General features: G+C 38.7%; 1 protein-coding gene across 4 annotated transcripts in view; it reads right to left on the bottom strand.

The window, feature by feature from the left end:
* The window catches only part of TBCE (tubulin folding cofactor E), a 90,211-nt gene that overhangs the window by 42,806 nt on the left and 19,722 nt on the right, over positions 1-27,683 (bottom strand). For all 4 annotated transcript variants that reach the window (XR_009053770.1, XM_057735393.1, XM_057735395.1 and 1 more), the window contains one exon: positions 12,500-12,633. Coding sequence is in view for 3 of the 4 variants with exons in the window: in XM_057735393.1 (XP_057591376.1) it covers positions 12,500-12,599 (100 nt within the window). In the remaining variant the exon portion in view is untranslated. The remainder of the gene's footprint in view (positions 1-12,499; positions 12,634-27,683) is intronic.

The raw sequence follows: 27,683 nt of genomic DNA, 5'->3' as shown, positions 1-27,683 counted from the left end.
ACAAATGACAATGAAAAAAGAACCATACATAAAATCTATGGGACAGAGCCAGAGCAGTTCTTAGAGTGAAGTTCATAGCGATACAGGCCTTCCTCAAAAAACAAGACAAATCTCAAATAAGCCAGCTAACATACCACCTAAAAGAATTAGAAAAAGAAGAACACACAAAACCTAAAGTCAGCAGAAGGAAGGAAATAATAAAGATTGGGGAGGAAATAAATAAAATAAAGATTAAAGAGCAACAGAAAAAAAAAAATCAATAAAACCAAGAGCTTGTTCTTTGAAAAGGTAAACAAAATTGATAAGCCTCTGGACAGGCTCACTAAGAAGAAAAGAGAGAGAACCCAAATTAAAAATATGAAGAAATAAAAACAGATAAATCTCAACCAATAACACAGAAATACAAAAAAACATAAGGAATACTATGAACAATTATATGCCGACAAATTTAACAACCTGGAAGAAATGGACAACCTTCTAGAAACTGAATTAAGAAAAAATAATTAATTTGAACAGATGGATCACTAGAAGCAAAATAGAATCTGTAGTTTAAAAAGAAACTCCAAACAAACAAAAGTCCAGGAACAGATGGCTTCTCAGGAGAATTCTACCAAAGACACAAGGAAAAATTTATACTGATCCTTCTCAAACTCCTCCAAAAGAATGAAGAGAAGGGAACATCCTGAAGACATTCTATGAAACTACCATCACCCTGATACCAAAATCAGACAGAGATACCAGCAAAAAAGAAACTTACAGGCCAATACCTTTGATGAACATAGATGCAAAAATTCTCAACAAAATATTAGCAAACTTAATCCAACAACACATAAAAAACATCATACACCATGACCAAGTAGGATTCATCCCAAGTTTACAAGGATGGCTCAACATACAAAAAGCAATCAATGTAATACACATTAACAAAAATCAAAAACCACAGGATCATCTCAATAGATGCAGAAAAAGCATTTGACAAAATTCAACATCCATTTATGATCAAAACTCTTACCAAAGTGGGTACAGAAGGACATATCTCTAGATAATAAAAGCCATTTACAAAAATCCACAGCCAATACAATACTCAATGGTGAAAAGCTGAAAGCCTTCCCACTAAAATCTGGAACAAGGCAAGGATGCCCACTCTCACCACTTCTATTCAACATGGTATTGGAAGTCCTAGCCACAGCAATCAGACAAGAAAAAGAAATAAAAAGTATCCAAATTGGAAGGGAAAAGGTAAAATTGTCACTCTATGTAAAAATGATATGACACTATATATAAAAACCCTAAAGATTCCACACAAAAACTACTAGATCTAATAAATGAATTCAGAAAAGCAGCAGGATACAAAATTAACATACAGAAGTCAACTGCATTTCTTAACACTAACAATGAAATATCAGAAGGGGAATGTAAACAAGAAATCCCTTTTAAAATCACATCCAAAAAAAAAAAAAAATTTGGGTGGGCCAAAAAGTGCTTTTGGTTTTTTAAGTAAAAATAAAAGACACATACTTCATTTTCACCAAAAACTTCATTGAACAATGTATTCACCCTTTTGTTCCACCACCTTCTGCCATTTTTCAGGCAACCTCATAATTTCATCTTCCCAAAACTTTTTATCTTTTTGAGCAAAGGACCGTTCCAGGTGTCTTTTAGTCTTCCACAGAAATGAAATTTTCTCCACTAAGAGAATTTTGTAAAGACCAAAATAAATGGAAATCTGGTGAATATAGCTGATGAATCAGAACTTCCCAGCCAAGCTGTAACAGTTTTTGCCTGGTCATCAAAGAAACATGCAGTGTTGCATTATCCTGATGGAAGATTATGTGTTTTCTGTTGACTAATTCTGGAAACTTTTCATCGAGTGCCACTTCCAGTTGGTCTAACTGGGAGCAGTACTTTTTTGAATTAATTGCTTTGTTTTCTGGAAGGAGCTCATAATAGAGGACTCCCTTCCAATCCCAACATATACACAACATCACCTTCTTTACATGAAGACCAGCCTTTGCTGTGGTTGGTGATGGTTCATTTCGCTTGCCCTGTGATCTCTTCCATTCCACATTACCGTACAGTATCCACTTTTCATCGCCCAACACAATTTGTTTTAAAAACAGAATGTTTTAATGTTTCAGTAGAGAACTGCATACAGGCAATCAGAGAAGAAAAAGAAATAAAAGGAATCCAAATTGGAAAAGAAGAAGACTGTTTGCAGATGACATGATACTATACATAGAAAATCCTAAAGATGCTTCCAGAAAACTACTAGAGCTCATCAATTAATTTGGAAAACTTGCAGGATACAAAATTAATGCACAGAAATCTGTTGCAATTCTATACACTAAAAGCAAGAGATCACAAAGAGAAATTCAAAAAACAATCCCATTTATCATCGCATCAAAAAGAATAAAATACCCAGGACTAAACCTACCTAAGGAGACAAAAGACCTGTACTCCAAAAACTTTAAAACGCTGATGAAAGAAATCAAAGATGACACAAGCAGATGGATAGATATACCATGTTCTTGGATTGGAAGAATCAATATTGTCAAAATGACTATACTACCCAAGGTAATCTACAGATTCAATGCAAACCCTATCAAATTACCAACTGCATTTTTACAGAACAAAAAAGTTTTTTAACTTGGATGGAAACCAAAAGACCCCAAGTAGCCAAAGCAATCTTGAAAAAGAAAAATGGAGCTGGAGGAATCAGACTCCCTGACTTCAGACTGTATTATAAAGCCATAGTAATCAAAACAGTATGGTACTGGTACAAAGACAGACTCATAGATCAAAGGAACAGGACAGAAAGCCTAGAAATAAACCCATGCACCTGTGGTCAACTAACCTATGAGAAAGACAAGCATATACAATGGAGAAAAGACAGTCTCTCCAATAAGTGGTGCTGGGAAAATTGAACAGCCACATGTAAAAGAATGAAATCAGAACACTCTCTAACACCATACACAAAAATTAACTCAAAATGGATTAAGACCTAAATGTAAGACTAGAAACTATAAAACTCCTAAAGGAAAACATAGGCAGAACACTGTTTGACATAAGTTGCAGTAATATATTTTTGGATCCACCTCCTAGAGCAATGAAAATAAAAACCAAAATAAGCAAATGGGACCTAATTACACTTAAAAGCTTTTGCAGAGCAAAGGAAACCATAAACAAAATGAAAAGACAACCCACAGAATGGGAGAAAATATTTGCAAATGAAGCAACCAACAAGGGATTAATCTCCAAAATATACAAACAGCTCATGCAGCTCAATATAAAAAAAAAAAAATTAACCCAATCAAAAAATGAGCAGAAGATCTAAATTAGACACTTCTCCAAAGAAGACATACAGAAAGCAAAATAGCACATGAAAAGATGCTTGACATGGCTAATTATTAGAGAAATGCAAATCAAAACTACAATGAAGTTTCACCTCATAGTAGTCAGAATGGTCATTATCAAAAAGTCTACAAACAGTAAATGCTGGAGAGGGTATGGAGAAAAGGGAATCCTTCCACACTGTTCGTAGGAATGTAAATTGGTATAGCCACTATGGAGAACAGTATGAAGGTTCCTTAAAAAACTAAAAATAGGGAATTCTCTGGTGGTCCAGTGGCTAGGACTCGGTGCTTTCACTGCCGGGGCACCAGGTTCAACCCCTAGTCAGGGAACTAAAATCCTGCAAGCTGTGTGGCACAGCCAAAAAAAAACAAAAACAAAAACAGAGCTACCATATGATGCAGCAATCCCAATTCTGGGCACACATCCAGAGAAAACCATAATCCAAAAATGTTCACTGCAACACTATTTACAACAGCCAAGACATGGAAGCAACCTAAATGTCCATCAACAGAGGAATGGATAAAGAAGACATGGTACATATATACAAGGGAATATTACTCATCCATAAAAAAGAATGAAATAATGCCATTTACAGAAACACAGATGGACCTAGAGATTATCATACTAAGTAAAATAAGTCAGATGGAGAAAGACAAACATCATATGCAGAAACAGATTCACAAACTTAGAAAACAAACCTATGGTTACCAAAGGGGAAAGGTGGGTGGAAGCAGGGTGGGATAAATTAGGAGGTTGGAATTAACATATACACACCACTATATATAAAAAAGGGAATCAACAAGGACTTACTGTATAGCACAGGGAATTCTATTCAATATTCTGTAAAAACCTATATGGGCAAAGAATCTAAAAAAAGAATAGATACATGGGACTTCCTAGGTGGTGCAGTGGTTAAGAATCCGCCTGCCAATGAAGGCGACACAGGTTCGATCCCTGCCCCAGGAAGATATCACACGCCGTGGAGCAACTAAGCCCGTGCACTGCAACTACTGAGGCCAGCACGCCTAGAGCCCGTGCTCTGCAAGGAGAAAAGCCACCACATCACAGTGAAGAGTAGCCCCTGCTCGCCACATGTGCAGCAATGAAGACCCAACGCAGCCAATAAATTTATTTTAAAAAAAAGAATATTAAAAAAAAGGATAGATACATGTATAACTGAATCGCTTTGCTGTATACCTGAAACTAACACAATATTTAAGTCAACTATACTCCAATATAAAATGAAAAGAAAAAAGCTAGTGTAGAATTTTGATGGCATAAACGGCAGATTAAAAAACCTAACATTTTGGGGGGCTGGGGCACCTGCCTCCTGGGAAAAAAAAAAAGACCTATAATTTTGAAGGACCATATGATGACCCATATTAAAGAATGTACCTACTCCATCTTGGGATTAATCTTCAAGGACTGTAAACCAAGAGGTTAATAAGGACACAGTTTTTCTATAATCTGGTTTATCTACTGGTTTAAAAGAACCCTATTCACCAATATGACAACATGAATCAAAATTTAAGTTTAAAGTATACATAGTATTTTGTAAGAAAATGTGTTTATTTTTTAGAGAAGCATAGTGAAGTGTTTAGGGATGAAATACCACTATGTATATCATTTAATTTAAAATGCTTAAGCAAAATATAAAGAAATGTAGCAAATATGGCAAAATGTTAACTGTTAAATTGACAAGTATACACAGGTGTTCCCTATACTAGTCTATCTACTTTTCTGTACGTTTGAAACTTTTTATAATGAGTACCAAAAAGTACACACATCCTCCTTAAATTTACCCTATCTCTAGGAATCCTACAAATACAGTTCTGTCCACTAAAAAAGGCCTAGAAACAATGACCAACCCAGTAGCAATGACCAACCTCAGAGCTCAGACTGAGGCCTCCAAATGCTATTAAAATGCCACTTAAAAAACAAAAATTAGGCTCTTGGAGAAATGGCTGATTGTGATGTGAGGCAAAACACATGTACGATGAACCTTGCATATTTGATTGTTTCCTTATCCTATCAGGAATAAAGAAGCTATCAAAAACCACTGGGTCACATCAAAAGTACTGAGGAGCCAGTGTGAAAGGATTCCTACTTGCCAAAGATGGGATAATATGAGCAATTAATAAGAATAATAACATCAGTAGACTGAAACATAGCAAATATGTTTAAACCCATGACTTTATAAAGCTTTTTAAGTTCACTGGTCTTCTAGGGAATCATCTCATTATTACACAGACTGATCAATAAATGGAAAGAATCAACCATTTCTCCTGCCTTTCAGTCACCCAATTATTTTGGAAAGTAAGCAATTAACACAGGGAATTTTCCCATGATGCAATCTGTCCAGCTACTTGTCTCATCCACCAGAAGAATGATGATAAGAGAAAGAAAATTATCAGAATGTCACCACTTTACAAGCCCAAATGGGATAATGGGTTTAAGCCATATACACCAACAGCTGCTACTGTAGCAAAGAGACACAGCCAGACATTATGCGCTTTCTGACTGAAATATACATCACCTATAAAGTATCTGCACAAAAAATAAAATATCAAATCTGAATCTAATCAAGCCTATACGTAGCTACCAACTTACAGGGAATGTAGGGGACAGAAGAACATATTAATGACATCATGGGGATGCAATCAGAAAAATCCAGATTATGAGAAATTTTACAAGACAAACAACACAATTTTTTCAATAAATAAGTTGTAAGGAAAGAAAAAAGAGAGAGAGAGAGAATCAATCCAGGAAATCCTGTATGCAACCAACAGAACTGCCAGAAAAAAAAACAAAGCAGGTATAATGGAAGGGTCAAATTAATCAAAGGTTTTTTTTTTTTTAATTTATTATTTATTTATTTATTTATTTATTTACTGGCTGTGTTGGATCTTCGTTGCTGCCCAAGGGCTTTCTCTAGTTGTGTCGAGCGGGGGCCACTCTTCGTTGTGGTGCGTGGGCTCCTCGTTGCCATGGCTTCTCTTGTTGCATAGCACGGTCACTAGGAGCATGGGCTTCAGTAGTTGTGGCACATGGGCTCAATAGTTGTGGCTCATGGGCTCTAAAGCACAGGCTCAATAGCTGTGGCACACGGGCTTACTTGCTCCGCAGCATGTGGGATCTTCCTGGAGCAGGGATCGAACCCGTGTCCCCTGCATTGGCAGGCAGATTCTTAACCACTGCACCACCTAGGAAGCCCAATCAAAGGTATTTTAGGAGAAAACTTCTCATAACTGAAGAAACACTATGACCTCAGACTGAGCAGGATTAACCAAGAAAACACCAAGGACAATGAGTGAAGAAATACCCGCAGCTGGGCACAGCTGCTTTCATCACAAGCCCTTTTCTACTGTATTTTTACCATGGTCATGTATTATGTTAATAAACACTAAGAAAAGAGAAAGAAAACACAGCAGCAAGGCTTCCAAAACGTCCCAGAAGATCTAACACCCACCCCAGGGCCTGTATACTCTGGTTTTCAGTATCTATGGGATGCCCACAGTATCAGCCCCTGCGTTCCTGGGGTGAAGTGGATTTGCTGAGTTTCACAGTTTAATAAAGGCTGCCCGCTAGGTGGCCCTCTGAGCATCAGGACCACCCAGGGGAGTGTGCAGAGGGGCTGCAACCAATCCCGCCCCCAGTGGGTGGTGAGGGAGCTCACCGCTAGCTTAAGTGAAGGGTACAGCCGGCTGTTCACACTGAGGTGAAGGGAGGGGTAAGGGACTGACTCCGAGTCCAGTAGCATGAGGGGAAAGAGGGATTAAGTAGGGCCTCTGGGCCCCCACTACCCTATGCTGAACATGGCCCAAGGCTCAGTGGGGTCTTCCAGGGTCATCCTCATTCTTCTGGGTTCCACAGCTTGGGAGAGAGCATGTCCCAGGCCCCTGAGCAGCCTGGTTCCCACCCACCCTTTCTCCCTTCTCATCTGCCTCGCACTGAAGCTGGACTCTCCCAGGAAGAGGAGGCAAAGATGTCTCCATCTCCCAGCTGCAGAAACTGACCTCCCTCAGCTCCTGTTTGAAGGGCAAGCAGAACAAAGCCAGTTCCCCAGAGAAAGTGGCCTGGCCGAGCAGGTGGGGAGGCCGTGGATGGACTGAGGGACGGAGCCCCTCAGCCGTGTCGCTCTCCTTCCATGGGTGTCGGTGCCTCCCGGGTCTTCCTCTAAATTATGGCGGCACCATTTGTCAAACGTTCACATTCTGTGACTTTAGCAGATGAACCGAAGCAAAGGAGTGAAGGTCTTTTTTGTGAACAGTAACTGTTCCCCCAAATGACAGACCCAAGATACCAGTGGGAGCCACACCCCCTTGGACTAAACTGGACTCCGTGTTAACAAGATTAAGGCACGCGCACCCCCCTCCCGCCCCCGCCCCCACCGACCCAGAGAGGAACCAAGTCTGCTGAGGCAGATGGGGCTAGGCTGCTTTAGCAAACAGCCCGGCCAGCTCTGGAAGCCCCACCCAGATCCTCTGGGGAGTTTCCAGCCCACGATCACCTGGGGAACCAGCTGGTGAGAGCTGGAATCCGTGCTCATAGTTCTGCCCACTGCACCGCTAAAGCAGATAAACGGCAGGGCCCAGAAACTGCTAGCACACAGCAGCGGATCAATCCCCACTGCCTGGTTCATTCCTTCCCCAGAACTGACACCTCCCTAAGAACTGTTAACCCTTCACAGCTCCGAATATGCCCTTACTCTGTGTTTCTTCCGCATTTTACTCAGCACAGGGGTTAAGAGTCAGAGCACCTGTGTTAAATCCTGCCTCATCAATTCCTAAACAGGCCTACTTAACCTTTCTGTGCCTCAGTGTCCTCATCCAGAAAACAGGGATGAGTCTGTCTACCTCATTGGATGAGAGATCATTCAGTCATTCAACAAACGTACTGAGCAGCTACTAGGCACTTGGTGGTCAGTGTACACCAGTAACTGGTCTAAGTGCCTTTAAGCTTTTAACTCATTTAGTTGTCACAGCAGCCCTATAACAACATCCAGTGAAGTAATCCCAGGAGTAAGTACTAAATCTGTGTCCAGTTTCTCTATATCTTTGTAGTACCATCCCACAGGTGATCTCTAAAAGAAATCCAAGAGTAGCACCAACTGAAGTAACGGAGAGAATGCCTCATACGATATAATTAATAAAGAGTAAATACACAGTAGCTCCCTCTTTGCAGAATTATAAGTTTCGGGGGAAAATGTCTAATACACACATGAAGAAAGTATCAAAATCACAAGCAATTTAATAAATAAAAATAATATATATCACTTCATATTTGCTAAACTACCATTAAATAGCTTCCATCTAAGTTACTGTATTTGTGAGGTGCCACTCCAATCTGCCTTTAGGAATTGGAACGTATTCACCCCAGCTGCTGGGAGTACTGGTTTAGGCAGTTCGCACTCAACTATGGGCCCTCTTTGAGAAGTGTCTCCGCTGAGAAAAGCACCTTGCCCCAAAGAACACCTCCTTCCTAAGGCAACCAGAACCCACTGATAGATCATCACACCTCAACTACGAAAGACTCTGAAGGGCCATCCTATCTGCAGAGTTCCCCCATGGGGTCAGCTGAAACCTGTATTTAGAATAATCATGGCCCAACCTCTCTCTCCACCCAAGCCAGCCCCCTCCCCTTCCCCTTCCTTGCATTAGTGTCAATCCTAATTGACACTAATACACTTTTTGAACTGTAAACTTCCTAAATGTGGATCTCCATCTCAGTTTGCTTCCCAGAGAACTGGGGTATTAGGAATTTCCAAGAACTGGACATTGATCCAATATTTTCAGACAGCAACTTGGCAATATATATCAAGACTCTCAAAATATTCATATTCTCATATTCTTGAGAAGCAACAGCATAGAAAGAGTATGAGCTCTAAAGCAGTTTCAAATTCCAGCTCTTCATGAGAAAGCTTTGAGACCTGAGACTTGGTCTCCTCATCTATAAAAATGGGACAAATAACATCTACATTTTAGAGTTGTTATAATTTTAGGGTTGCAATAATGTTCTTGTTCAAAGTGGAGAGCATATGTAAAAGTACCTGGTACACAATGACTGCTTAATTAGCAATTAAGTTTGCTAATCAGCTGATTTTAAATGTTATTTTCTCTTCTAATTTACCAATAATCCAAGACAAACAAGGCAAGAAACCCTCTCCATACTAAATATCCTAGTAAACCTTAGGTCCATGAAGGCAGAGTCGATATCTATCTAGGTCAGTGGTTCTCAAATCTTAGTGAACTTAGTAAAATATCCTGGAGAGCTTCTTAAAACACAGATCGCTGGGCCCCACCTCCAGAGTTTCTGATTCAGTAGTTCTGGGGTGAGGCCCAAGAATCTGTATTGCTGGGACTTCCCTGGTGGTCCAGTGGTTGAGAATCTGCCTTCCAATGCAGGGGACACAGGTTCAATCCCCGATCGGGCAACTAAGATCCCACATGCCCGGGGGCAACGAAGCCCACAAGTGCCTGCCACAACTAGAGAGAAGCCTGTGGGCTGCAACGGAAGATCCTGCATACAGCCAAATAAATAAATAAATATTTCTTTAAAAAGAATTTGTGTTGCTAACAAGTAACCAAGTGAGGCTGATACTGGTCAGTGACCACACTTTGAGACTCTCGGGTGTAAGTTAATCACTGAATCCCTCTGTATTGATTCAAGCCAGTTCCAAATATATAGGAGATACTTAAATATTTGTTGATTGACTAAAACGTATAAGTCTACTATACTGTTATAGTAGACTTTACAAAAGTAAAAAACTAGAAATTAATGTCTAAAAGGGGGGAATGAGTAAACAAACTATGTACTGTACTGAATGTAACCATTAAGAAACACAAGTAAAATCAACAAAATGAAAAGGCAACCTACTGAATGGGAGAAAACATTTGCAAGTCATATATCTGATAAAGGGTTAATATCCAAAGTATACAAAGAATTCATACAACTCAATAGCAAAAACAATCTGACTTAAAATTGGGCAGATGCTCTAAATAGATATTTTTCCAAAGAAGACATACAGATGGCCAACAGGTACATGAAAAGATGCTCAACATTACTACTTATCAAGTAAATGCAAATCAAGACCACAATGAGATATCAACTCACACCTGTCAGAAATGCTATTACCAAAAATACAAGAGATAACAAGTGTTGGTGAGGCACAAAGAAAAGGGAATCCTTGTGCACTGCTGGTGGGAATGTAAACTGGTGCAGCCACTATGGAAAACATTATGGAGGTTCCTCAAAAAATTAAAAACAGAAGTACCACAGGACCTAGAATTACACTTCTGGGAATTAACCCAAAGGAAACAAAACAGTAATTCAAAAAGATATTTGCACCCCCATGTTTATTGCAGTGTTATTTACAATAGCCAAGACATGGAAGCAACCTAAGTGTCCATTGATGGATGAATGGATGAAGAAGATGTGGTATATATATAGAATGGAATATCATTCAGCCATAAAAGAAAGGAAATCTTGCCATTTGCAACAACATGGACAGACTTTAAGAGCATTATGCTAAGTGAAGTAATTCAGAGAAAGACAAATATCATATGATCTCACATGTGGAATCTAAAAAAAGAAAAAAGAGAAGAGAAGAAAAAAGGAAGGGGAGGGGAGGGGAGCGACGGGAAGAAAAGAAGGACTTCCCTGGTGGCACAGTGGTTAAGAATCTGCGTGCCAATGCAGGGGACATGGGTTTGAGCCCTGGTCCAGGAAGATTCCACATGCCTCGGGGCAACTAAGCCCATGCACCACAACTACTGAGGCTGTGCTCTAGAGGCCACAAGCCACAACTACTGAAGCCCACGTGCCTAGAGCCCGTGCTCTGCAACAAGAGAAGTCACTGCACTGAGAAGCCCACACACCGCAACAAAGAGTAGCCCCTGCTCTCCACAGCTAGAGAAGGCCCACACAGAGCAACAAAGACGCAATGTAGCCAAAAATAAATATATAAAATAAATAAATATTTTTTAAATTTTATTTATTTATTTATTTATTGGCTGCGTCGGGTCTTTGTTGCTGCACACGGGCTTTCTCTAGTTGCTGCGAGCGGGGGCTACTCTTCATTGTAGTGCGCAGGCTCCTCATTGTAGTGGCTTCTCTTGTTGTGGAGCACAGGCCCTAGGCACGTGGGCTTCAATAGTTGTGGCACATGGGCTCAGTAGTTGTGGCTCACAGGCTCTAGCGCATAGGCTCAATAGTTGTGGTGCACGGGCTTAGTTGCTCCGTGGCATGTGGAATCTTCCCAGGGCAGGGCTCGAACCCATGTCCCCTGCATTGGCAGGCAGATTCTTTACCACTGCGCCACCTAGGAAGTCCAATAAATAAATCTTTAAAAAGAAAAGAAACACATAGATACAGAGAACAGATCAGACTGCTGGTGCCAGAAGTAGAGGATGAGGGGTGGCTAAAACGGGTGAAAGGGGTCAAAAGGTACAAACTTCCAATTATAAAATAAGATGTAACATTCAGCATGGTGACTATAGTTAACAGCAGCATATTGTATATTTGAAAATTGCTAAGAGAGTAGATCTTAAAACTCTCAAAAATGTGTAAATATGTGTGGTGATGTATGTGAGGTAGACTTATTGTGGTGATCATTTTACAAAGTATACAAACATTGAATCATTATGTTGTATACCTGAAACTAATACATGTCAATTACATATCAATAAAAAAGGAAATACAAGTAAAATAATGCTATAGAAACAGATAAATATATACCAAATCACAAGTGAAAAGTGGTAACACAAAATTGTATTTATATCAATTTAAACTACACATACAAATGCATTAATAAGAGAAATTTCAAAAATATTACTCCATTTTTGAGCTTAGGATTATGGGAATTCAAGATTTTTTGTTATTGCTTAAATTTTACTTAATATATTTTAAGGTTCACTTAATATAAAATAGCAATAGTAAATAATTAGATACGTCTGTAATCAAATAAAGCCATGGAGAGCACAGGATATTGTCACCAAAATAAAACAACTTATATCAGAGGCATACGTAACTTGGTTGTTTCCTCAAAACTGGTGTTATAAAGCACTACTGAGAAATCAACCCAGAAACAACTACAAAATAAACACACACACACACACACACACACACACACAGAGTCATAAATTACCTGCCATGGGAGGGATAACGCCAGAAAAACGCACTGTTGCAAATTCTCCATTAACTTCAACTCTCCGACCAATGACATCTGATGTCAAAGTGTCATTCATTATAACATAGCCAGAATCCAAAATATGAGGAGATCTAGAAAGAAAACACAACATTGACAAGAATTTAATAAAATTCTTAAAAAAGATTTTTTTTTACCTGTAGATACTCATGAGGTCCATGCTTCTACCCAATTTAGTCTTCATATTTTGGTGAAGAGAAGACCTAAAGGTTTATGTATCAGACTCCCAATACTTGATTTCACTTTACTGTCTAACTATATTTGATAATTTAATGCATTTTTTAAAATCCTGCTTAACTCCAGTTAGGTCATATCACATGACTGTGTATTTTATCGTTTACTGAAGTGGGTAGGAAGGGAAGGAGACTAGAAGAGAGGGGAATAAAGGTTACAGAGAAAAGGGGAAGGAAACAGGCAACATGGGCATCGTTCTCGCCCCAGGAAGGAGAAACACACACATCTACAGGTGCAGGAAGGAACGCAAATAATGAAAAATTCAGGGAATTCCCTGATGGTCGGGTCAGGACTCTGTGGAGTTGCACAGCACAGCACAGCAAAGCAAGAGAAGAGAAGAAGAAAAGGAAAAAAGAAAAGAAAAAAAAAAAGAAAGTAAAAAAAAAAAGAAAAATTCAGAACCCTAAAAATAAGGAGCACAAGAGAAAAGTATCATCTATGTAGGAATGATCACTAGATCCAACTCCAACAAATCGGTTACTTCAAATGAAAAACAATGAGATGGGAGGAAAACAAAGAAATTAAAAGAAATTTAAGAGATGTCAAGCAGTTGCAATGTATACGCTTTATCTGGAAACTAAATTCTTAAAAATTGCATATAGGGACTTCCCTGGTGGCGCAGTGGTTAAGAATCTGCCTGTCAGTGCGGAGGATGTGGGTTCAATCCCTGGTCTGGTAAGATCCCACGTGCAGCAGAGCAACTAAGCCTGTGCACCACAACTACCGAGCCCGCATGCCTAGAGCGCATGCTCCCTAACAAGAAAGCCCACGCACTGCAACGAAGACCAGCCCCGCTCGCTGCAACTACAGAGAGCCCGCGTACAACGAAGAATCAACGCAGCAAAGAAAAAAAATATTAAAAACAAATTTTTTTAATTAAAAAAAACTTAAAACAGTTAAAGAATTTTTTAAATTTAAAAAAATTAAAAATTTTTTAAACTGCATATAATTTTCAAAATAAACTAAGAGAAAATTGAAAATGTGAATGCTGACTAGATAGTTGATGATATTCAAGAATAATTGTCTCCAATAAGGCTAAGACAAAGTCAATTTATTTTGGGGAAAAAAGGGAAAGAATAATTGTTAAATGTTTAGCTGTGATAATGGTATAGTGGTTACGACTTTTTGAAAGACTTGATCTTTCAGAAATACACAATAAATTATTTACAGATTTTTAAAAGTTTATTTTAGATATATCACACCAGTGGCAGTATAGACAATACACTGAAAAGAAGTTAAAAGCAGAATAGCCAGTTAGGGAAATAGTGCTGAAATTCAGGAGAAAACAATAAGACCTTGAGCGAAGGCAATGGCCTCCATTCATTCATTCAACACACACTAAGCACTGACCACATACTGGCTAATACGTTGGACCTCACATTGCACACATAAACCCTACATGTGTGATTCCTGACTCAGAAGCTTACAGGCCAGTGGCAGTTAGACCTGAGAGAAGGGTATGGATTCTAGAGAAAGTTAAGAGCTAGAACAGGGTCTGGAGATTAAATGGATAGAAATGGTGAAAGCGAAGACTAGGAAGACAAGATTTTATTCAGGGTAGATGGTGGTGCCAGACACCAACAAGAATAATACAAGAGGAGGTTTAAGCCTGGGAAGGAAGAGTTTGTTTGGGGTGCCTACAGAATGTCATGATGGACGTGGGTCTCTAGTTTTTCAAAAGACATGTTTTCACTAGAAATGAGTATTTGGGAGTCATGAGCACAATTTGTAACTGATTACCATGACAGTGGGTTAGATCAAAAGTGTATTAGGTAGAAAGCAAAGAGTATCACTGACAGAACTAGGGGGAAATAAAATATTTAAAAGAGAAAGGGAAGAAACCCCTAAGAGAGTCAGAGGAAAACCTGGTTTCCTTTTACCCTTTCTGGCTTTTCCTCCTCTGACTCAGCAAGTGGTGCTGGGAAAGTTGGACAGCCGCATGTAATAAATCAATTAAGTCAGAACACACCCTCTCCATACACAAAAATAAACTCAAAATGGCTTAAAGACTTAAGATATGACACCATAAAACTCCTAGAAGAGGTCATAGGCAAAACATTCTCTGACAGAAACTGTACCAATGTTTTCTTAAGTCAGTCTCCCAAGGCAATAGATATGAAAGCAAAAATAAACAAACCTAATCAAACTTAGAAGCTTTTGCACAGCAAAGGAAACCGTAAACAAAACAAAAAGCCTACAGAATGGGAAAAAATATTTGCAAACAATGCGACCGACAAGGGCTTAATTTCCAAAATTTACGAACAGCTCCTACAACTCAACAACAACAAAAAACAAACAACCCAATCGAAAAAATGGGCAGAAGACCTAAAGAGACATTTCTCTAAAGAAGAAATACAGATAGCCAATAAGCACATGAAAAGATGCTCAGGCGCTTCCCTAGTGGCGCAGTGTTTAAGAATCTGCCTGCCAATGCAGGGGACATGGGTTCGAGCCCTGGTCCAGGAAGATCCCACATGCCGTGGAACAACTAAGCCCGTGTGCTACAACTACTAAGCCTGTGCTCTAGAGCCCACAAGCCACAACTATTGAGCCCACATGCCTAGAGTCCATGCTCTGCACAAGAGAAGCCACTGTAATGAGAAGCCTGCGCACCGCAAGGAAGAGTAGCTCCCATTTGCCACAACTAGAAAAAGCCACGTGCAGCAACAAAGACCCAACACAGCCTAAAAATTAAAAAAAAAAAAAAAAAAAAGCTCAACATAGCTAATTATTAGAGAAATGAAAATCAAAACTACAATGAGGCACCACCTCACATCAGTCAGAAAAATGGCCATCGTTAAAAAGTCTAAGAATAACAAATGCTGGAGGAAGTGTGGAGAAAAGAGAATCCTCCTACACTGTTGGTGGGAATGTAAGTTGGTGTGGCCACTGTGGAAAACAGTATGGAGGCACCTCAGAAAACTAAAAATAGAATTATCATATGATCCAGCAATCCCACTCCTAGGCATATATACAGACAAAACTATAAAGACCCATGCACCCCTATGTTCATAGCCGTACTATTCACAATAGCAAAGACATGGAAACAAACTAAATGTCCATCAATGGATGAATAGATAAAGATGTGGTACATATATACAATGGACTACTACTCAGCCATGAAAAAGAACTAAATAATACTGTTTGCAGCAATACGGATGCAACTAGAGATTATCATACCAAGTGAAGTCAGAAAGAGAATGACAAATACCATATGATATCATCTATATGTGGAAACTAAAATATGACACCAATGAACCTGTGTATGAAACAGAAACAGAATCATGGACATAGGCAGACTGGTAGTTGCCAAGGGGAAGGGGGTTGCGAGGGATGGAGTGGGGGAGGTTGGGGTTAGCAGATGTAAGCTTTTATATATAGAATGGATAAACAACAGAGTCCTACTGTATAGCAAAGAGAACTATATTCAATATCCTATTTTAAACCATAATGGAAAAGAATATTGTAAAAAATGTATGTATATGTATAACTGAATCACTTTGCTGTACAGCAGAAATTAACACAACCTTGTAAATCAACTATACTTTAATTTAAAAAAATATTGATTAAAAAAATAAATACATGCAAACCTCTAAGATATTGTGTGTTTGGTTCCAGAACACCATAATAAGGTGACTATTGCAATAAAAAAAGTGGGGGGAGCTGACTTTTGATGGTTTAAATATGTGAGGACAAAAACAACAACAACAAAAACAGAGAAAGATAAATATAGGAGGACAGGACAGTCGGGAAGGGGCCAACATCTAGATCTAAACTTGCCTGGTAGGGCTGAAAGGCAAAAAGGGTATCAGCCCAGAGCCTAAAAATTGGTGGGAAAAGTCAGAACAGTTCAGATAATCTGATGATAAAGTCAACAGGAGGGTGGGGCAGGTGTGGGAAAGCCATGTTTCAGTAAGCTCAGACACACGTGGAGTCTGGTCAGTAGGTAGGGCCCTATTCACAAGCCTGCGGTCAGATGTGAAGTTCTAGTCCCTGAGGAGACAAACAGATAAGATCACTGTAGAGTGCCATTCCTACAAGAAGTTAAAGTAGTAGGCCGAATCTTGGTTCCATGAACTAGAGTGCACGGGGGTTATCCAAATTCAGAAACTCACAACCAGGCCCCACAATCAGTCTGAAAGCTCTGGCCCGGGCTCAGCCTAAGGGGACCGCCTTGCAGATCAGGCCTACAGCGAGAATGTCTTGGTGAGAATAATGGATCAGTGGTCAACTGGTGATAGGAAACCAAGTGGCATAAATGGCAGAAGTGAGGAAAGAAGACATTAGGAAGTCGTCCTCATTTTCCTTTAACATATATAAGTAATTGATGAATTATACAGTTCCTTCACCTGCTTGATCCTATTTAATCTCTTTATTATTATTTTATTTTATTTTTTTGGGGGGTACACCAGGTTCAATCAACTGTTTTTATACATATATCCCCATATTCCCTCCCTTCCTTGACGCCCCCCCCCCTCGATTCCCCCCCACCCTCCCTGCCCCAGTCCTCTAAGGCATCTTCCATCCTCGAGTTGGACTCCCTTTGTTATACAACAACTTCCCACTGACTATTTTACAGTTGGTAGTATATATATGTCTGTACTACTCTCCCGCTTCTTCTCAGTTTCCCCTTCACCCCCCGCCCCCTCCCATACCTCGAGTTCTCCAGTCCATTCCCTGTATCTGCTTCCCTGTTCTTGTCACTGAGTTCATCAGTACCATTTTTAGATTCCGTATATGTGAGTTAGCATACAATATTTGTCTTTCTCTTTCTGACTTACTTCACTCTGTATGACAGATTGTAGTTCTATCCACCTCATTACATATAGCTCCATCTCATCCCTTTTTATAGCTGAGTAATATTCCATTGTATATATATGCCACATCTTCTGTATCCATTCATTTGTTGATGGGCATTTAGGTTGCTTCCATGTCCTGGCTATTGTAAAGAGTGCTGCAATAAACATGATGGTACAAGTTTCTTTTGGGATTATGGTTTTCTTTGGGTATATGCCCAGGAGTGGGATGACTGGATCATATGGTAGTTCTATTTGTAGTTTTTTAAGGAACCTCCAAATTGTTTTCCATAGTGGCTGTACCAACTTACAGTCCCACCAACAGTGCAGGAGAGTTCCCTTTTCTCCACACCCTCTCCAACATTTGTTGTTTCCAGACTTTGTGATGATGGCCATTCTGATTGGTGTGAGGTGATACCTCATTGTGGCTTTGACTTGCATTTCTCTGATGATGAGTGATGTTGAGCATCTTTTCATGTGTTTGTTGGCCATCTGTATGTCTTCTTTGGAGAAATGTCTATTTAGGTCTTCTGCCCATTTGTGGATTGGGTTATTTGCTTTTTTGGTATGAAGCTGCATGAGCTGCTTGTATATTTTGGAGGTTAATCCTTTGTCCGTTGTTTCATAGGCAATTATTTTTTCCCATTCTGAGGGTTGCCTTTTAGTCTTGTTTATGGTTTCTTTTGCTGTGCAAAAGCTTTTAAGTTTCATGAGGTCCCATTCGTTTATTCTTGATTTTATTTCCATGATTCTAGGAGGTGGGTCAAAAAGGATGTTGCTTTGATGGATGTCAAAGAGTGTTCTGCCTATGTTTTCCTCTAGGAGTTTGATAGTGTCTGGCCTTATATGTAGGTCTTTAATCCATTTGGAGTTTATTTTTGTGTATGGTGTTAGGAAGTGTTCTAATTTCATTCTTTTACATGTTGCTGTCCAATTTTCCCAGCACCACTTATTGAAGAGGCTGTCTTTTTTCCATTGTATACTCGTGCCTCCTTTGTCAAAGATAAGGTGCCCATATGTGTTTGGGCTTACTTCTGAGTTCTCTATTCTGTTCCATTGATCTTCCTTTCTATTTTTGTGCCAGTACCATACGGTCTTGATCACTATGGCCTTGTAGTATAGTTTGAAGTCAGGAAGCCTGATTCCACCAACTCCATTTTTCCTTCTCAAGATTGCTTTGGCTATTCGGGGTCTTTTGCGTTTCCATACAAATCGTAAGATTTCTTGCTCTAGTTCTGTGAAAAATGCCATTGGTAATCTGATCGGGATTGCATTGAATCTGTAAATTGCTTTGGGTAGTACAGTCATTTTCACGATGTTGATTCTTCCAATCCAGGAACATGGTATATCCCTCCATCTGTTTATGTCATCTTTGATTTCTTTCATCAATGTCTTAAAGTTTTCTGCATACAGATCTTTGGCCTCCTTATGCAGGTTTATTCCTAGGTATTTTATTCTTTTGGTTGCAATGGTGAATGGGAGAGTTTCCTTAATTTCTCTTTCTGCTCTTCCGTTGTTAGTGTATAGGAATGCAAGAGATTTCTGTGCATTAATTTTGTATCCTGCTACTTTACTAAACTCATCAATGAGTGCTAGCAGTTTTCTGGTAGAGTCTTTAGGGTTTTCTATATATAGTATCATGTCATCTGCAAAGAGTGATAATTTTACTTCTTCTTTTCCAATTTGGATTCCTTTAATTTCTTTTTCTTCTCTGATTGCTGTGGCTAACACTTCCAAAACTATGTTGAATAACAGTGGTGAGAGTGGACACCCTTGTCTTGTTCCTGTTCTTAGAGGGAATTCTTCCAGTTTTTCTCCATTGAGAACAATGTTGGCTTTTGGTTTGTCATATATGGCTTTTATGATGTTGAGGTAATTTCCTTCTATGCCCATTTTCTGGAGAGCTTTTATCATAAATGGATGTTGAACTTTGTCAAAAGCTTTTTCTGCATCTATTGAAATGATCATATGGTTTTTATCCTTCAATTTGTTGATATGATGTATCACGTTGATTGATTTGCGTATATTGAAGAATCCTTGCCTCCCAGGGATAAACCCCACTTGATCGTGGTGTATGATTTTTTTAATGTGCTGTTGCAGTCTGTTAGCTAGTATTTTGTTGAGGATTTTTGCATCTATATTCATCAGTGATATTGGTCTGTAGTTTTCTTTTTTTGTGACATCTTTGCCTGGTTTTGGTATCAGGGTGATGGTAGCCTCATAGAATGAGTTTGGGAGTGCTCCGCCTTCTGCAATATTTTGGAAGAGTTTGAGAAGGATAGGTGTTAACTCTTCTTGAAATGTTTGATAGAATTCGCCTGTGAATCCATCTGGTCCTGGGCTTTTGTGTGTTGGGAGATTTTTAATCACTGCCTCAATTTCTGTACTTGTGATTGGTCTGTTCATGGTTTCTATTTCTTCCTGGTTCAGTCTTGGAAGATTGTATTTTTCTAAGAATGTATCCATTTCTTCCAGGTTATCCAATTGATTGGCATATAGTTGCTTGTAGTAGTCTCTCATGATGTTTTGTATTTCTGAGGTGTCCGTTGTGACTTCTCCTTTTTCATTTCTAATTCTGTTGATTTGCATCTTCTCCCTTTTTTTCTTGATGAGTCTGGCTAATGGTTTATCAATTTTGTTAATCTTCTCAAAGAACCAGCTTTTAGTTTTATTTATTTTTCTTATGGTTTCTTTCCTTTCTTTTTCATTTATTTCTGCTCTGATCTTTACGATTTCTTTCCTTCTGCTCACTTTGGGGTTTCTTTGTTCTTCTTTCTCTAGTTGTTTGAGGTGTAAGGTTAGGTTGTTTATTCGATCATTTTCTTGTTTCTTAAGGTAGGACTGTATTGCTATAAACTTCCCTCTTAGAACTGCTTTTGCTGCGTCCCATAGGTTTTGGGTTGTTGTGTTTTCGTTGTCATTTGTTTCTAGATACTTTTTGATTTCCTCTTTGATTTCTGTAGTGATTCCTTGGTTGTTTAATAGTGAATTGTTTAGCCTCCATGTGTTTGTATTTTTTGCAGTTTTTTTCCTGTAATTGATATCTAGTCTCATGGCGTTGTGGTCTGAGAAGATGCTTGATATGATTTCAATTTTCTTGAATTTGCTGAGGTTTGATTTGTGACCCAAGATGTGATCTATCCTGGAAAATGTTCCGTGTGCACTTGAGAAGAAAGTGTAGTCTGTCGTTTTTGGATGGAATGTCCTATAAATATCAATTAAGTCGAGATGGTCTAATGTGTCATTTAAAGCTTGTGTGTCTTTATTTATTTTCTGTTTGGATGATCTGTCCATTGATGTAAGTGGGGTGTTCAAGTCTCCCACTATAATTGTGTTCCTGTCGATGTCCCCTTTTATAGCTGTTAGCATTTGCCTTATGTATTGAGGTGCTCCTATATTGGGGGCATAGATATTTACCATTGTGATACGTTCTTCTTGGATGGATCCCTTGATCATTATGTAGTGCCCTTCCTTGTCTCTTTTAATAGTCTTTACTTTCAAGTCTAATTTGTCTGATATGAGTATTGCTACTCCAGCTTTCTTTTGACTTCCATTTGCATGGAATATCTTTTTCCATCCCTTCACTTTCAGTCTATATGTATCCCTTGGTCTGAAGTGGGTTTCTTGTAGGCAGCATATAGAAGGGTCTTGTTTTTGTATCCATTCAGTCAGTCTGTGTCTTTTGGTTGGAGCATTTAATCCATTTACATTTAAAGTGATTATTGACATGTGTGTTCCAATTACCATTTTCTTAATTGTTTTGGGTTTGTATTTGTAGGTGTTTTCCTTTTCTTGTGTTTCCTACTTAGAGAAGTTCCTTTAGCACTTGTTGTAAGGCTGGTTTGGTGGTGCTGAATTCTCTTAACTTTTGCTTGTCTGGAACGCTTTTGATTTCTCCCTCAAATCTGAATGAGATTCTTGCTGGGTAAAGTATTCTTGGCTGTAGGTTTCTCTCTTTCAGGACTTTCAGTATATCCTGCCATTCCCTTCTGGCCTGCAGAGTTTCTGTAGAAAGGTCAGCTGTTATCCTGATGGGTTTTCCCTTATATGTTGTTTGTTGCTTTTCTCTTGCTGCTTTTAATATTTTTTCTTTGTGTTGAATTGTCGTTAGTTTGATTAATATGTGTCTTGGTGTATTTCTCCTTGGGTTTATTCTGTATGGGACTCTCTGTGCTTCTTGGACTTGGTTCATTATTTCCTTTCCCATGTTGGGGAAGTTTTCCACTAGAACCTCTTCAAATATTTTCACAGACCCTTTCTTGTTTTCTTCTTCTTCTGGGATGCCTATAATTCGAATGTTGGTACGTTTAAGGTTATCACTGAGGTCTCTGAGGCTTTCTTCTAGTCTTTTTATTTTTTTATCTTTTTCCTGCTCTGTGGCGTTTATTTCTTCCATTCTATCTTCCAACTCACTTATTCGTTCTTCTGCCTCAGTCATTCTGCTGGTTAGAGCATCTAGAGTATTTTTAATTTCCGTTATTTTGTTATCCATTGCTGTTTGTTTTTCTGAGTTCTTATGAACTGTTTCTTGTACTTTCTCTAATTTGTTATCGAGATTTTGTATCATTTTTAGTATCATTACTCTAAATTCTTTTTCAGGCATTTTTCCTATTTCCTCCTCATTTATTTGGTCTTGTGGGTTTTTTTCCTGCTCCTTTGCCTGCATGGTGTTTCTTTGTTTCCTCATGGTTGTCCAAGCTTTTGGGGTTGCTTGTCCTGGTGATAGAGGTGTTTATAGAAGACTGTCCAAGCCTCAGACTAATGTCCAAGTATTGGATTAGACGAATATTCAGTCGGCTATGTCAGGTTCTCCACAGCCCTTTCCGGTGTCCGAGGCCGTCTGCTGGTGTTCAGCTGGTTCTCTGTGGGAATGACTGTGTCCTTCCGTGCATTCCCAATGCATCTGTGGAGAGGGATGCCTATTCTTCTATTTAATCTCTAGTAACAATTCCTTTCATTCCCATCTGTATGTCGTGCCCATAGGACCTGAGATCATTAGGTAGAAGGTATTTAAGGTCAGTAATTAATTGGCTCTGCATCATGTTTTTGTTTTGTTGGTTTTTTTTTTTTCCTGGTCACACCATGTGGCTTGTGGGATCTTAGTTCCCCGAACAGGGATTGAACCTGGGCCCTAGGCAGTGAAAGCATGGAGTCCTAACCACTGGACCACCAGGGAAGTGCCTGAATCATGTTTTGTTTTTTTTTTTTTAATTTTTTTGGGGGTACACCAGGTTCAATCATCTGTTTTCATACACATATCCCCGTATTCCCTCCCTTCCTTGACTCCCCCCCCCTCGAGTCCCCCCCACCCTCCCTGCCCCAGTCTTCTAAGGCATCTTCCATCCTCGAGTTGGACTCCCTTTGTTATACAACTTCCCACTGACTGTTTTACAGTTGGTAGTATATATATGTCTGTGCTACTCTCTCGCTTTGTCTCAGTTTCCCCTTCACCCCCCGCCCCCTCCCATACCTCGAGTTCTCCAGTCCATTCTCTGTATCTGCATCCTTGTTCTTGTCACTGAGTTCATCAGTACCATTTTTAGTGAATCATGTATTTTTGATGATCCTGTCTAGTCGCTTGACCCTTCTAATAATTGTTTCTTGACAGTGTGATCTTTTGTGAGGGTCTAGAAATTGGATCCTTGTATTGGTGACCTATGCCTTGATTCTCTCTCCCTCTGGCCAACCACCCAATAAGTACCTGTATTCTGTAGTCAGACCCTCTTGATGCCAGTTATTGGTCCACCCTGGACCTCCACAGCCTGTTGCTAACACCGCCACTTCGATTACCCCCAATCCAAGCCCTCCTTGTATGTTAGTGTCTAGTCAAACTGTCCTGAAGTCAGGTGCCCACCTAGTTATGAGTGGCATGTCACTGTTCCTTGATTAGGTTCATCCAGGTGCCAACCAAGCCTTGGTTTAAGCCTTTTATTTAAATATACATGCTCACTAACTAACGAAGTTGGCCCATTTAATTTTCCAGTGACTCCACTTGCTGGATAGTAGTTCTTTAAAAAGAGATGAAACATGCCACCCTATCATTTCCACCCACTGATTTTCATACTGCTCTCTGCAGCTACAGAGAATCAAACTATTCCCTTTCCAGCTGACGTTTAAATATTTGAAGGCCACCATTATGTTATTATTTCTCCTCTCTCCGCTTCCTGTCCCCACTTCCTAAAACTCTTTACCAGCGTAAACATTCCCAGCTCCATCCTCATGTGAATTTCAAGTTCTCCATAATTCATTTACCAATTCTTTTCTTAAAAATACAACACCTAAATGAAAACCATGTTCCAAATGTGACAAACTGTGTGTGGGTTCAACAGTCTGAACATCACACATCTAATAACGTAGCCTAATATTACAATTCACTTTTCCCCCTTTTCATGGGAAAGACTGTTGCTTGCTATTAAGATTACAATGAAATAAACTCCAGTGATTTTTGAGTTACTATCACTTTCTGATCATAAAATTAAAATGCTTAAATTTCACTATAATTACATTACCCTTAAAAAGTTTTCAAGAGTTTTAAATGCCCCTTCGAATTTAATTAACATGTAAATAGAATTTTATTACAATAGAAATAGATATATAATTTCTGTTCTACTTCTTTTAACATTCTATAAACATTTTCCTATACAGCCACACTATCATATTAATCACTTTATTATTGACATGTATATACCACAACTTAATCTTTTCTCTATTGTCATGTTTTTATTGTTTACTATTCCAAAGAAAATAGCTAAAAAATCTTTCATTTTTAAATTATTAGTGTTCTTTGAAGTATTTCCTTAGGAAAAATTCTTGAGACAGTTATTCCAAGTAAATAAATATGTTTAAGATTCTAGAAAGCCATGACCAAATTGTCCGTCAAATTGACACCAACAGAAAATCTACTTGTTTACTTCTTTCTACAAAGTCTTAGGAATTCTCATCAAGAGTGTGATCAAGACAGTATGGTACTGGCACAAAAACAGAAATATAGATCAGTGGGACAGGATAGAAAGCCCAGAGATAAACTGTGGTCAACTCATCTATGACAAAGGAGGCAACGATATACAAAGGAGAAAAGGCAGCCTCTTCAATCAGTGGTGCTGGGAAAACTGGACAGCTACATGTAAAAGAATGAAATTAGAACACTCCCTAACACCATACACAAAAATAAACTCAAAATGGATGAAAGACCTAAATGTAAGGCCAGACACTATAAAACTCCTAGAGGAAAACATAGGAAGAACACTCTTCGACATAAATCACAGCAAGATCTTTTTTGATCTACCCCCTAGAATAATGAAAATAAAAACAAAAATAAATAAGTGGGACCTAATGAAACTTCAAAGCTTCTGCACAACAAAGGAAACTATAAGCAAGACGAAAAGACAACCCTCAGAATGGGAGAAAATACTTGCAAACGAATCAACAGACAAAGGATTAATTTCCAAAATATATAAACAGTTTATCCAGCTCAATATCAAAAAAACAAACAACCCAATCAAAAAATGGGCAGAAGACCTAAATAGGCATTTCTCCAAAGAAGACATACGGATGGGCAAGTGGTACATGAAAAGCTGCTCAACATCACTCATTATTAGAGAAATGCAATCAAAACTACAATGAGGTATCACCTCACACCAGTTAGAATGGGCATCATCAGAAAATCTACAAACAGTAAATGCTGGAGAGGGTATGGAGAAAAGGGAACGCTCTTGCACTGTTGGTGGGAATGTAAATTGATACAGCCATTATGGAGAACAGTATGGAGGTTCCTTGCAAAAGTAAAACTAGAGTTACCATATGACCCAGCAATCCCACTACCTGGCATATACCCAGAGAACACCATAATCCAAAAAGACACATGCACTCCAATGTTCCCTGTAGCACTATTTACAATAGCCAGGACATGGAAGCAACCTAAATGTCCATCAACAGATGAATGGGTAAAAAAGATGTGGTACATATATACAATGGAATATTACTCAGATGTAAAAAGCAATGAAACTGGGACATTTGTAGAGACATGGATGGACCTAGAGACTGTCATAGAGTGAAGTGAGTCAGAAAGAGAAAAACAAATATTGTATATTAACACATATATGCGGAATGTAGAGAAATGGTACAAATCAACTGGTTTGCAAGGTAGAAATAGAGACACAGATGTAGAGAACAAACATATGGACACCAGGTGGGGAAAGCAGGGAGGGTTGGGGGGAATTAACTGGGAGATTGGGATTGCCGTATATACACTACCAGTACGAAAAAAAATACCAAATTGTACAATCTAAATATATGCAGTTTATTGTCTGTTAACTGTATCTCAATAAAAGTTCTTAAAAAAATAAAAAAATAAAAAAAATTTAAAAAAATAAAAAAGCTTTCAAATCAGGTCTTCTCTATTCTATACTTATATGTTTGAAGTACATGTTAATATATTATTATATTTAGGACTTTATATTTATATACATTAAATATTCAATAATCCAATGTATTAACTATCTCTCCCAGCTGTGTCCTGTGCAACTTTTGTGAAACAAGGACAAAAAAAAGAATATAAGACACTGACCAAAGACAGAAACCCATGGGTAAAATTGTTCAGTTACAGGGTTTCCAGCTCACATTTAAGAACGTCATGAACTTTATGAAAATTTTCACTGAAATAAAAATACACTGTCAGTCAGAAGATATACTCTTGTCAATCAGATAGAGGAGGAATGGGGTAAGAGAAGGAATACTTTCAATTGTTAACTTACCTCTGAGTTGTATGAATATTTTTGGAACAAGTAATTGTTATTTTTTTTTCTATTAATGAGAAGGAGGAAAAGAAGGATGATTTTGAAAAGAGGGAGGAATAATGCACTGTTCTCACTGAATTCTCCTGACTTGCCTGCTGGTCACTTAGTGGCCATCTGGTTATCCAATCAACTGTTGAGGCATCACAGTGCCTGTGTTCAAGTCACCCTTATTTTACTTAAATAAGGCCCTAACGCACAAGAGTAATGATGATGGCAACTCAGGTGCCCAAGAGCAGGTGGTAAAGTGCTTCCTTTAAGGAAGAAATGAAAGTTCCCCACTTATTAAGGAAAGAAAAATAAATCATATGCTGAGGTTGCTAAGATCTACGGTTAAGAACAAACCTATCCAGGAAACTGTGAAGAAGGAAAAAGAAATTCACACTAGTTTTGATGATACCTCAAACTACCAAAGTTATGGCCACGTCCATGATAAGTGTTTCCATTTAAACATTGAATTTGTAAGGCATTGAATTTGTACAGTAAGATATTTTGAGATGAAATCACATTCACATAACTTTTATTATTTTTATATGATTATAATTGTTCTATTTTATTATTAGTTAGTTAATCTCTTACTGTGCCTAATTTATAAATTAAAATTTATAAATTTTAGGAAAACACAGAGCATAATTACGGTTTGGTACTATCTGCAGTTTCAGGGATCCACTGGGGGTCTTGGAACATAATCCCCACAGATAAGGACTACTGTATTTTTCTCTTTTTTTATGTTTAAAAATGTTTATGATTTTAAGTTAAAAGGGAAGGAAGGGAGGAAGGAAATGTATTACTATACCTAAGAAGTAGCCTTTCTCATACTACTTTTTAGTCTAAATCAATCCTAAAAGCTTTATTTTTCTTGTCTTCACATCTTTTCACATGTTAATTTTGAGGTTCATTAAGAGGTCTGTTCGAGGTTCTAAAAGTCATTGGTTTAGGACTATCTGCTTTTCCATTTTAGTACTTCCCTTTGCATTTTTCTATGCATATCTTTTCCACCTAATTTTCTATTTTTTTAAATAAATTTATTTATTTATTGGCTGCATTGGGTCTTCATTGCTGCACATAGGCTTTCTCTAGTTGCGGCGAGCAGAAGCTACTCTTCATTGTGGTGTGCGGGCTCCTCATTTTGGTGGCTTCTCTTTTTGTGGAGCAGGGGCTCTAGGCATGTTGGCTTCAGTAGTTACGGCACAGGAGCTCAATAGTTGTGGCTCACGGGCTCTAGAGGGCAGGCTCTATAGTTGTGGCACACAGGCTTAGTTGCTCCACGGCATGTGGGATCTTCCTTGACCAGGGATCGAA

Source organism: Hippopotamus amphibius, chromosome 5, assembly GCF_030028045.1.
Source record: "Hippopotamus amphibius kiboko isolate mHipAmp2 chromosome 5, mHipAmp2.hap2, whole genome shotgun sequence".
Lineage (NCBI taxonomy): Eukaryota > Metazoa > Chordata > Mammalia > Artiodactyla > Hippopotamidae > Hippopotamus > Hippopotamus amphibius.
The sequence above is the reverse complement of the archived record's forward strand: the minus strand, read 5'-3'. Positions and strand labels throughout refer to the sequence as shown.